Here is a 12,500-nt window from a genome sequence, read left to right as displayed (position 1 = left end):
AACTACTATAATTCATTCATAAAGCTCTTGAAGTTGCTCTTGAAAAAGACGAACCTAACTCATATTAAAATCATTAATCATCATATTCATTTACTTGTCCTTTCCATGACTGCGTATCATTGTTGTAGGTATTTATTTGTCGCCAAAAGATCAATACAATAATAAAACAAAACGTTGCGTTCAACAAGTTCAGCTCTCAAGTAAAGGCATTCTGACAAGATCTGCCTGTTCAAATTTGACCAGCCAGCGTGCACGAACGGCAGCAGAACCTTCCGTAGTACTTATGCTTGCAGTAGTTTGCGTCGACTATCTCTTGGCACTTGTTTAGTAATTGATTATCAGTACATCCAGGCGGAACATAAATGTCTAAAATCAAAACAAGTCGACATATTAAATATCTGAAATCGATCGATCATTCACTGTTCAACTCACCTGCTATGCGTAAACTTTGTTCTTTGAATGCCTCCGAATGATCGTTTCTGGCAACGCACTTGTAACGGCCACTATCGGATGGTAAGGCACCAGTTACGACCAGTAGATTCTCGCCAGTGATGTGAATACGTTCGGTAGGGTTTAAAATCTCGTCATCCTTTAACCATTGTACCGTAGGTGTCGGATATCCATCCACCAAGCAAACAACAGTAAAGTTGCTTTTAGGCAGCAGACTGTGTCCTTGTGGGAAATGCATCGCTAATTTCAGAAACCCTAGAGAGTAAACGAATACCATGAATATATAGTCACGACCATGATGCAAATGAAAATTGAATGGATATAGTCGCTCTATCCTCGGTTTCGATACTTACCAACTTGTTCAGGAAGTATCGGGATGGCCAATTTTAATGGTGCTGATTTCGCACCACCGATACAGCGATTGACGCAGGATAGTTCATCGACAAAGTTGTTACCATTGCCACCGCATCCACCGTAATAGAACTCACGGCAGCGGTTATCTTTCGTGTCAAAGTACCAGTGTGACTTAAAGTTCTTACATTTGCCTATCATTGCAGGTAGGTGGCAAATGTCTTTTTCTAAATAATTTGACAGAAATGCTAGTTTAGAAAAAAAACAACATCACCTAACGGAAGATTTTACATTTCACTGAATGGGCTAGATTACCAAAGCTAAGTAATCGAACCGTTAGAATAATTAAGTTCTTTTTTACATCAACTCACGATGTTCAACATACCAACTATCGATGGACACTGCGCTTCGCATTGTTCACGAGTGACGTAGTTATTCTCATTCCCACCACAACCGGTAAAGTAGAAGGGCATGCATTTGTTACTGTCACCGGCAAAGTACCAGCGGGCTTGCTGGGCCTCGCAGCTACCCACTTCCGGTGGCTGGCTACAGCTCGCTGTTTAGTTCTCGATTTGGGATGCGCGTTTGTGTGTTAAAACAGGCCAACCATCAACCAAGAGATATATCAAGTATGCAAGAAAGAAGCGATCGTTACACAGGAGAACGAGTTAAATAACAGAACACCAACGGAAGCCGTGCTACGATCTGATCGCTCAAGATCCTTCCGAGGATTTCAACATCGAATTCAATATTGAAAGGGGCTAGAAAAAGTCTCATATAAAGCATGGAACACTAAATATTTTCTCGCATTATTTTACTCCAAAAAATTTGCCAAAATCGAACCATAACCAGAACCTTCAAAAGTTAACGCCGATGGAACACGAAAGGCGAAAAAAAGTCTGCAAACTCACTATGAAAACTCAATTTGACTGGAGAACAAACCCACGTAATACTGCGTTTTTGCAAAAACCGGATAGTGAGGTTTTAGTTCATTTACGGAGATAAAATTGCTCGTAAACTGCTCATTTGGCAAGCGATCTGCAGTTGTGGTTTGCAAACGAAAGTTTTCATGACGGAAGCGTCCATGAACGGCCGTTTGTACAAAGAAAAGTGCCAAAAATCTTCAATCCTCCAGTTTGCCCACAATTTCGTCCAATACAATTATAGTGAGCTATCATGAAACAAATACTGAAGAAACAGGGTAAAGTTATTAAAAATCCAGCTATAATGTACAAATGAAAGAAAAAATGGCCATTGCGACTTCTTTCACTACTCTTCCACCACAAATGATGTGTCGCATTAAACCAAAAGTGCGTAAATTCATACGCATCGTGGCACAATAATTTAATCGCTATTTTTTATGCATAACTAAATAAAATACCTACAAAATGACACCTTTTCCATGTGCTTAGCTTATTTCTGGCCTAAGATGTGTCCTTTTTCATGCGGCCAAATATTAAGCGTTCTATGGTTTAGACCTCACCAGCCCAATACTTACGTTTGCGAACTTCCTTTTTCTTACTGCGATAGTTACACGAAGCCTCCGACTGGTAGTTGTTCCTATTGCCCTTGCAACCACCGTAGTAGAATGGTTGGCATGCATCCGTTTCCTTGTCGTAGAACCAACGTTCGAAGGTACCGTTACAGGGTCCATGTTCCATGGGCTGCTCGTATGGCGCTGCAAAAATTATATGGCGCAGAAAACATCACGATCACGATCAGAGACTCTGAAATTGGTGATTCCTTAGAGGTCACTTACGTTTCGTATCATCCACACTACACAACGCTTTGCAGTCTTCCAGCTTCTCGAACCGGTTGGCGTTACCAAGGCACCCACCGTACGTGAATTGAGAGCACAAATTGCGCTCCGCATCGTAGTACCACATGCTGTGTTGTCCAGTGCATGGTCCCGTGATCTTGGGCAAGTAGCATACATCTTTACCAGGAGGTGCTTCACAAACGGCCTGACAATCATCGACTGATTCAAAGCGATTATCATTACCGCCACAGCCACCATACAAGAACCGTCCACAATATCCACTTTCGATGTCAAAAAAGTACTTGATGGTGAAGTTAGTGCACGGGCCCTTGTCCTTCATCAAAGTGCAGGCCTTCTGCAGCGATGTTGGTGCATCAGTGCAACCTTCAAACTGGTAGCCCTGCGCCTCGGTACTTCCATCTGGGCAGCAACCGTACTTGCTCTCCGCACAGGTACAACCCTCTCCATCGGGACCCTTGGCCGCCGTCTGGCCATCGGAACAACATTTGAACTCACTGTGTGAACAGTGGCATCCTTGATTGTGCGGTCCCTTGGCCGGTGTGGCACCATCGGGACAACATCCGAACTGGTACGCATGGCATGGACATCCCTCGTAGTTCGGTCCCTGAGCTTCCGTCTCCTTATCGGGACAACAACCGTGCTCCGTGTACTGACAACCACATCCTGCATTTCCGTATCCACGCGCTGATGTCTTGTTGTCCGGACAGCATCCATACGGTGAGTATTCACACTCGCAACCCTCTTGGTTCGGTCCCTGGGCAGGGACCACATTATCCGGACAGCATCCGTACGGCGATTGCAGGCAGCATCCTTCGCGGTTGTGGCCATGCGCTGGAGTTTTACCATCGCGACAACAACCGTACGGTTCCTTGCTGCACGGTTCGAAACTGGTCTCGGTACGTTCCGTCGTTTCATCCAACGCAGTCGTGCTCTCTGTTTCGTACTCAGCTGTAGTGAGCCCCTCCGTGTTGGTACTCCAATCGGTTGTGTTTTCTTCGCCCGTTTCAAAGGTGAAATCTGCTGTAGAGCTTGAGATGATAGCAAATTTGTCGCCTTTTTTGGTGCACAACTCATCCTCATCGGCCTGCGTGTACGCTGGTGCATTACATGGCTCCGACATAAATAGTATATTGTCCACGTTGCAATTCTGTTCCGCTACAGCAGTGTTGTTAACGATGCAAAACACCTTGCGCGATCTTAACACCCCACCACATATCTTGTAGCAATCGGTCCATGGCCCGGCGAACCACTGACCAGGGCACTCGGACGGTCCATCACATTTCCGTTCCTTCTCGGGCTTTTCTGTATGCGCACAGTTGCTATCATCATCCTTCTGGTTCAGTGATACGCCATCGTTCACGCTGCACACAACCGTACGCGTCTGAACGCCCTTGCCGCAGACAGCTGAGCATTTGGTCCATCGTGACATAAACCAACTGTACTCGCAGGGCTCAAGTTCGCGCTCCCGACTTTCGGCTGGCTTATCAGCATATCGCTCCAGACACACAGCATCTTCCGTCCTGTTTGCCTCGCTGGAAATAGTTTGCAACATTAAATGATTATGAAAGTGATGGTGAATGAAAGATGGGTACAGCAGCTTGGCAAACAGATTGACGCTTACCCTTCAGTGGATATAAGCTCACAGTACACTTCCCTCGTCTGCTTTCCATCTGTACCACAAGTTTTCGAACAATTGATCCACGGTCCCGTAACCCACCGGAACGGACAAGCGTGCTCAGCACACGTCTGCATTGTTATTGGCTTTTCACTAGCGTCGCACAGAGCGTCGTCTACAACCTGTTGTGTGCTTTTACTGGTGCATGTGACATTGCGTGATTGTTCGCCACCGCCACAACGGAAGGAGCATGATTCGAATGGCGCAGTTATCCACAAGTAGGTATCCAAAGTGTACTCATAATTCACATCGGCAGTAACATTGTGAGACAGCAGAACCAGTTCCACTGGTTCCGTTGTAGGGCCGAGGCACGTTAACCTGTCCGGAGCGGTGAGATTAGGCGAACTGCGCTCATACACCCAATTGCATCCGGCAAACGTTACTGTGCGCGGAAGTTCGTTCCAGAATACTCCGTATATGTGAAAGAAACCGGTCCGATTACGAATCGCTAGGTAATAATTCGATTCTACTGTTGCGTTGATCACCACGTTCATCGCTCCCTTCGGAATGGTCAGCAGATTTTTGTGGTTTAATTCTAGATTGTGTGCGGTTAGGGCGTCCTTGAATGTCTCACAGGTGCTGCCATCACCACCGCAGACGCGACATTTATCTTCTACCAGCTGCGATCCCAACATCATATCACATCCGACCGGTTGGCAGGCACCGTCAACGCACACATCGTTCGAGACGTTATTACAGCGCGTTCCATCGATCACCTTCGGCCGATGGAGGTAGTTGAAATCTTCACTAATGGGCATGCAGTGCAGCTCGCATTTGTTTAAAGCCTGAGTATACGGCACCCACTGGTACAATTGACCCTCGAATGGAATTTCGTCAAATTCCGAACACTGTTGTCGGCGGAAGTCTTGTTGGTTTTCAGGACACTCCTTAAATTATTAAAGACAAAAGTATCAATTTCTAAACAGCGTTTCGTTTCATGCCGCACACTGTATTGATACATGACAGGGTCTACTAAAATCCAATAAGAGTGTAATAGAGCTAGTTTATATCTGGCAGATAGCATCTATTTATTACAACATGAAAATATTTATGTAAGCAATATTTAAAATTTAGTTTTAGATTCAGTTTGACAAATAGTACCACAAATGGTTAGCACTTACCTGAGTATTACAGGAGAAATATTTCCTCGTTCCTCCACTACAGTTAGATGAACCACTGTTTGTAATTGAATAAAATAGAAGAAAATCATCTGCGAATTGTCCTTATAAAATGTACTCCTAACAAGTTCTTACTCCAACTGTAAGCATGTCCTTTCCTGGTATGCTACACCACCACCACATGGCCGGGAACAGTTTGAGGGAGCACTCCAGATACTCCATCGATCACTAGCCGATCCCTCACCTCCAGGTATAATGAAGCTCGTGGGTTCACTCGCATTACTGCTATCCATTCGTTTGTGTCGAAAATCAAACTAGAGAAAAAGAACAAAAAATGATCCTCATAAGGATACGATACACCAATGATGTTACAGACTCTGCAACAGATTCGTCGCACTAAGGATTAGAGCATTGAACATGAACTATGATAGGTGATTTTACTTGTCCTCCAACAATTATTATGCTACTCATGTGAAATTATGCTCTATTTTGTAAGTATGTCCGTAATAATCATAACTATCGATGGAATATCGTAGAAAATGTATATTTTGGGCGAAAAGAAATGTCATAAATGATTGCTAGAATTTGGAAATTTTTGTCTCACCTTTTTAGAGTCTGTATGACTAAGCAACAACGTCAGGAGCAGCAATAACAATGAAATTATGCATCTGAAATTTAAAATAAGTGTCATGTAATCGTCATTGGTAATATAACATGCTCCTAATGAAACACTTTTTGCAGCATTAAAATATGAACAATCTTCAAAACATTAACTTAGACGTACAATACATGTATTGTTTTGCTAAGCCATTCCACTTTCACTCGCGCTAGGCCATTACATTTTGTCATCTACGTCTTTTGAAGAAAGTATAATATAGTGACAATAAAGACTGCAATATTGTTTCATTTACTGCAATTTGTTAATTCTGATATCGTACTTACCTTATCATTTTAATTAAGAATCAGTCCCCCAGTACTTTCCTGTTACCCAAGAGCAAAAAGCTGAAAAAGCACCGAAATGAAGTGCATATAAGTTGTGAGCTGTAGCAATACAGCATTCCAATTCAATTGCATGCTCCATATTATTCATCTTGTTTTGCAGTATGCTCTGTTTATTTTTATTTTTGAAACTCCGATTTGTCCTATTCATGACGAAAAATCGTAGCTAAAACACTTCTTGCTTACCACGTGCGTGATAGTTAGAATAGACTCTCGGTTTCGCTTATCATGCTTCCAGCTACTTTTGGACCAGTCCCTTTAAAAACCACAAACCAAGACAGAAAGGCGAGTCATTTTTTATGGCTTTGAAACCTCAGTGATAAGAAACAATGAATGAAAGAACAACCAACGGATCTCCGCTGATATCTTTGCATTTCCGCCAAAAAAAATGCACGCTAGGAAACTACACAATTGGCTTCGACATGGCTTGAGGAAACAACGAGCTAAAATGCTTATCTACCAGGAGCCAACTGCCTTTGGGCACTCAATTATTATCATTCAGCTGCAAGCGTACTGCTGCATGCGTTCAGCTGCAAAGATTGCACTAGAAGATCGTCAATACCTTGCATAGTGACATTGGATATTGCTATAACTAAGCATTATTGATACGTGAGAGCAAATCGATAGTTTGAATATTTGCCCATTTTCTCGAAATTTATCAGAAAATTAAGCAATTTATTTCATGCACGAAAGATAACGATGGAAAGTTTATGGTTAAATGTCGAAACACATCAATCGAATTAAATCAGAATGAACTTCGGTGTGCGAATGATCTCAAAAGCCACTGATCTCTGATATCACCACATCACTGAATCCTTAGAACTTCTTTGCGGTTGAATTAGCACAGGACCATAGTTTTTCAGTAGCTACGAATTCCAAAAAGGCTACACTATCACATGACTTGTGGTAAGCGTAATTAATAAGAATAAATACACTCACAGAGTTTAATTTATGCAGTAAAATATCGCGCTAACAAGCACAGATTTTTCACACACTTCCATCCAACTGCCTTCTCTAAATCACCTATTATTGTTCAAATCGAAACGAAATCACTCGTACTGTTTCCTGTCACTGCAAATAAACTGACCACCGACCACCTATGATCACGTTAAGTGAATGAATAGAGGAGCCAGCTTTTTTGTATGGTATAAATATCCCTTTAGATGGGCTGAGCATGAAAACGCCAATCTTTTTTTTTGCGAATGATGCCAAATTCCCACCGCACTCCAAAAGTGATAAGCAGCCAGTTGGCCTCTCTAAGCAGTAACCATTCCCTTCTGTTTGATGAGCGTTAGATGCGACGCTGGGTAACTCCATTCATGGCAAGGTCAAGCTACGCAACGTTTCCGGTTTTTTCCATTCTCTTTATCATCACTTGCCTGTCTGAGTAGCAGTCCCTTGGCTAGGAAAAAGTAAAGTAAACCGAAGGACCCAAAATCCCGTTCAGCCGTCTGGTTACTCATGGTAAATCTTTTGGTCTTCATCCGATTGTTTGGTATTTCCTCGCAGCGACGCTGCGAGTCATCTCGAAAGAGGCATACAGCAGCAGGGTGGTAACGGAAAACCAAGCTAGTGGTTTAGTGGGTGAGAGTCCCACACTGTTCCTGAGGGGTTTTCCTCAGGTTCGTACATTAGTATTCCACCTAGTTTGTTAAACGGATAAAAAAAAAATTGGTATTTCCTACTCTACCAAGCACGCCTGAATTTTAGATCAAAACCACAAACATGGCCACTTAACTGACACCCACTTCACAAGATGCAAGAAGAGAAAGCACATAAACCATTAATCATTGAAACATTAATGGGTTTTTCAAATTCTGAACAATTTAATGGGTACCGAGGATGTGTTGCACTTCCGGCTTCGTACTGCCCAGTTTTCACTTCCCTAACATGCAATCATTTTTTCATATTCTACTACATGCCGAGAAGCTCGATATAGTGAAGGGATACTTGTTGCTCTTGCTCATATTGTTTAATATTGGTTAATACTTTTATTACTGTTATAAAATTACACATTGGTTTGTAATGATATCCACACATCAGCGGCATTTTAATTTATTCGCAATAACTCCTAACAATTTCCATAACTCCATAACATAACTCCGACAAAAAATCTAGAAATTCCGAAGAAATCTGAACCCCGGGTCGAATTTTTTTTCCTTGCCAAACTAGGTCTTAATGTTGGCGTGAGTCAAAGAATCTTCCCTGCGGTTGTCTACTGGACATCCGTCTTCCACCCAGTTAACCCTATTCGGGGATTCACGCCAACCTTCAGCCCCATTGAGGCTGAAATTTGCTTCGAGGATCCATTAGGGTCTTAAGCACGATATGTATTTACTGTATTTTCCCAATGTCTTCCTGAAGAAACTTTCAAAAACAGCTTTACAAAAAAATACAAACCTGACCTATGTTTTCGCAAATTTAGACATGCGTTTTTACAGAGCAAATAATGTTGTGCTCACTGATGACTAGCAGTGCAGCTAGCTATCGCGTACAACAGACCAGTGGTAAACAAAAACCAAGCTAGTGATTTAGAAATGGAGAAAGAACCACACCATATTGCTTAATGTATTTGTATGCCCGAATGAGTAAAACACAATAAAATAATAAGTGGCATATTTGCTGGATCTTACCTTTGGCTTCAATCTCCAACATATGTTTTGTGATATATCTTGTGATACGATATGATATGTATTATGGTATGTCAGCTTTGCGGCCTTGTAGATAATAGTTTGAAAGACTCCGTTCAATCAACATTCAATCATTTCAAATGCCATCAAAATACGCAGATGCGAATTGTATTCATGTCATCACAACAAATAACACTCTTGAAGACATTCCGTGTTGGAATTGATTCGATGTGATTCACATGTTAATTCATATCGGAACCATGTATCTTTATTTCGTGTATGAAACTTTTTACTCTTTTCTGCACCACATTCACGACAGACATGGCGGCTTCAGCTGGCGGTTGTAAAAGATTGGAAATAAATTATTTACAGTAAGCAATACACACGACAAGAAGGCTCTTAACTCATGCTTCTAAAGTAACGGAAACCCCGGACCAAAACGCGAACATCAGCCGAAAGTTTTAATCATTTCTCTTTGTATTCTGCTCAAATAAACTACCGAAACATGATTTTAAACTTCCATGATACAGGCTCGGTTATGTTCGATTTCAACTTTTCGAACGCACTCGGTATTCCTCTAGCAATCTACATTATCGAATGTGATCGGTTGATCCTATAAGTATAGCCAAACATTTTGTTTCCGGTTCGTTTTGGTATAAATGCCACCATTTTGTATGATCATGTGGCTCCGTCATCTCTTTGTCCAAGGAGCTGTGAAGATTATTCTGTCCCTATTTTTGTAGAAACACCCCCTGTGATAAGCTTTGGGCACATAGTTGCTGGCAGAGATATATTTCGAATCTCATCCCTACCGAAATCAAACGAGGTTGATTGTGAAATGCTACAATTTCGCGGATGGTTTATATCATTGTTTGAACGTCTCTTTCACTATGGCACACGCACAATCACGCACATACACTCACACATACAGACGCACACGTACACCAAAAACACTCACTCGATCACGCATACAGATTCTCATGCATACTTTTTTTCTGTTCTAATAACGGCGATTGCCTATGTTTATCTGACCAGCCAGCGTGCACGATCGGCAGCAGAACTTTGCGTAGTACTTGTGGTTGCAGTATTGCCCAGCGACGATCAGATCGCACTTTGCTAGCAGCTGATTATCCGTACATTCTGGTGGCACATAAATACCTGAAACGACAAGATGAGGAACATGTTACCGTGTGAACCATTTTACAAATCCATCCATCGTTCAACTCACCTTCAACGTGCAAACTTTGTTCCTGGAAAGCTTCCGAATGTTCGTTTCTGGCGAGACACTTGTATTGACCGCTATCGGATGGTAAAGCTCCAGTTACAATCAGCAGATTTTCGTCGGTGATGTGAATACGCGCGGTCGGCACCATAATCTGTCCATCCTTGAGCCAGTTCACCATTGGTTTCGGATATCCGTCAACCGTACAGTTGATGGTAAAGTTGCTGTTCGGTACCGGAGTGCGTCCTTGCGGGAAGTGTATCGCTACCGTAACGGGAACTGGCGAGTAGACGAGTAGTTGAGTGGGTAAATGGAAGAATCGTATTGTAAAATATTTAATCTAACGTTACACAATAATTGAATCAACAAAAACATTAAGTAAATTAATTAATCAAAGGTTTAAGCCATGGTTAAAGATTGAAGCTTTTATAAGAACTGGTACACTTAGTGTAAAGATAGAAGTGAGGATGGGGTTTACGGTTTGTATCTTAAGTTAGACTATCACCTAGCGCTACATACCTGGTGGTCGAGTCACAACCGGTGGAACATAAGGCGGTCGGCCTCGTGTTGGGTAAGTATCGACTTGCGGAGGACGCACCACCACCGTTGGCGGTGGACGGCCACTAATAACGTACTTAAGGTACTTCTCGTCAACCGGGCTAGTCGGTACGACTGGTCCATAGGCAAGCAGAGTTACTGTGCGCGATATGCCTTTCCCAGCACCGGAGTAAGCTTGACACACATACGGACCCAAATCCTGCAGGCGAACGCTCGCAAAGTTAAGCGAGTAATCGCGGTTTACCATATTGAGTGGCATCATGAACGTTTCGCGCCACCAACTGACGACCGGGTTGGGATAGCCACCGGCCGCACAGCGCAGTGAGGCTGGCCCGCCCAGCTGTATCACTTGCGAATCGTTCAGATTACCCGCAATATAGGCATCCCGCGGAACCGGATCTGGTACACCGAAAGCAACGTGCGATATTAGTTTTGCAGCCCCAATCACCATTCCATTCAAATTTTTGGTTTTGTTAATGATGTCCGGAGGCCGTCAATCACCGAAAGATGAAAGTAACAGAAAATAGAAAGGAAAGCGAGGAAAAGGACAACGGGTAATGGAAAAGCATAGTGGAACACGAAGAACATGAAGAAAGTTAGCAAAGAAACACATCCATCGTACATGCTAGCAGGATTTGGACTTAGTCACAGTGACAGAACCAACGCCAGATAGCACGAAAATCTGCTAGGAAGGAGCATCTTACCGTTGACCGTAAGCTGCACCTCTCGTAGGGCTGGTTCACCGACGCCGTTATCAGCGATGCAAACGTAAGTTCCAGTATCAGTACGATGTAGCTGTACGATCTGCAAATCTCCTGTCGAGGTGAGCACGTACCTTCCTTGATTCGTATTGAGCTAGGGGCAACAGAAGCAGTCTCAAATATAATGCAGAAGGATCTATCGATTGGCTTTCGCCTAATATCTTACCATGATTGCTCCCTTCCTCCACCGAATGGATGGTGGTGGGTAGCCGGTAGCGAAGCAACGGAGCGTAGCCACACCTCCTTCCTCTGACTTGATGTCAAGCTCTTCAGAGGGCACTTCCTCCAGTACGGTAGGTCCCGGCACACCAGGAACCGCCGGTACACCACCCGAAGGTCGATCCACAGGTCCGATACATATCCTGGCACAGCCAGCATCGCAACACTTATTATTACCCCGACAATCGGCATCCGAGGAACAGTCTACGGTACATTGCGTTGCGTTGGCTAGTGGTGGGCAGTCTCCTGGTTTGACTGTTGCCCTGCACACTCCCACAAACTCGGAACCGCTGGCGTCAACCGCTCTACCACTCTGTACGTCGACCACACATTGTGTTCCCGGTGGGCAGAAATGGCCATCGCAGGGATCATTGCACTGGCATCGGTCACAACCGTTACTGGCATCGTACGATTTGGCGATACCGTACTGGCATTGCAGTAAACGGCACTCCTCTTCGTAGCGCTCGCAAGGATTAACGGCATTCGCTGAAGGGGAAATCGAGAAAGTTATCAGAAATAGTGACGATACCATTCGCAACGAAATGCATCCGTTTTAGTCGCAATGAATCCGATATCCGTAGATAAGAACACCTAAAACCTTCGATCGATGATGAAATGAACTGAAACCCAGCGATGACAATGACCGATGATGAATGGAATATGATTGGCCGATATTAACACAGAAAGATGGCTATAAGCATGACAGGGTGCACCTCGAACGGTTAGCATCTTAAAGA

The 12,500-nt window shown here is 43.4% G+C and overlaps 2 protein-coding genes across 7 annotated transcripts in view; both read right to left on the bottom strand.

Moving 5' to 3' along the window:
* Positions 1-6,324, bottom strand: part of LOC126573039 (papilin-like) — an 8,380-nt gene extending 2,056 nt beyond the window's left edge. Inside the window, exons 1-10 of the mRNA XM_050232827.1 lie at positions 6,317-6,324; positions 5,979-6,042; positions 5,510-5,688; positions 5,378-5,432; positions 4,203-5,143; positions 2,561-4,113; positions 2,300-2,479; positions 1,187-1,357; positions 804-1,028; positions 492-705 (exon numbers count right to left, since the gene is read on the bottom strand). Coding sequence (XP_050088784.1) covers positions 492-705; positions 804-1,028; positions 1,187-1,357; positions 2,300-2,479; positions 2,561-4,113; positions 4,203-5,143; positions 5,378-5,432; positions 5,510-5,688; positions 5,979-6,042; positions 6,317-6,324 — 3,590 coding nt within the window. The remainder of the gene's footprint in view (positions 1-491; positions 706-803; positions 1,029-1,186; positions 1,358-2,299; positions 2,480-2,560; positions 4,114-4,202; positions 5,144-5,377; positions 5,433-5,509; positions 5,689-5,978; positions 6,043-6,316) is intronic.
* A 2,911-nt stretch (positions 6,325-9,235) lies between these two features.
* Positions 9,236-12,500, bottom strand: part of LOC126569763 (papilin) — a 58,891-nt gene continuing 55,626 nt past the window's right edge. For 4 of the 6 annotated variants that reach the window (XM_050227089.1, XM_050227090.1, XM_050227086.1 and 1 more), the window contains 5 exons: positions 11,711-12,249; positions 11,488-11,638; positions 10,745-11,182; positions 10,232-10,504; positions 9,236-10,161 (listed from right to left, as the gene is read on the bottom strand). In XM_050227089.1, coding sequence (XP_050083046.1) covers positions 10,004-10,161; positions 10,232-10,504; positions 10,745-11,182; positions 11,488-11,638; positions 11,711-12,249 — 1,559 coding nt within the window. In that variant the 3' untranslated portion in view covers positions 9,236-10,003. Of the gene's footprint in view, positions 10,162-10,231; positions 10,505-10,744; positions 11,183-11,487; positions 11,639-11,710; positions 12,250-12,333 lie in introns of those variants that run through there. The other 2 variants (XM_050227091.1, XM_050227092.1) reach the window with 2 other exon arrangements.

The sequence above is a fragment of the Anopheles aquasalis genome, chromosome 2 (assembly GCF_943734665.1).
Source record: "Anopheles aquasalis chromosome 2, idAnoAquaMG_Q_19, whole genome shotgun sequence".
In the NCBI taxonomy this organism is placed as follows: domain Eukaryota; kingdom Metazoa; phylum Arthropoda; class Insecta; order Diptera; family Culicidae; genus Anopheles; species Anopheles aquasalis.
This window is presented reverse-complemented; position numbering and strand designations above follow the sequence as displayed.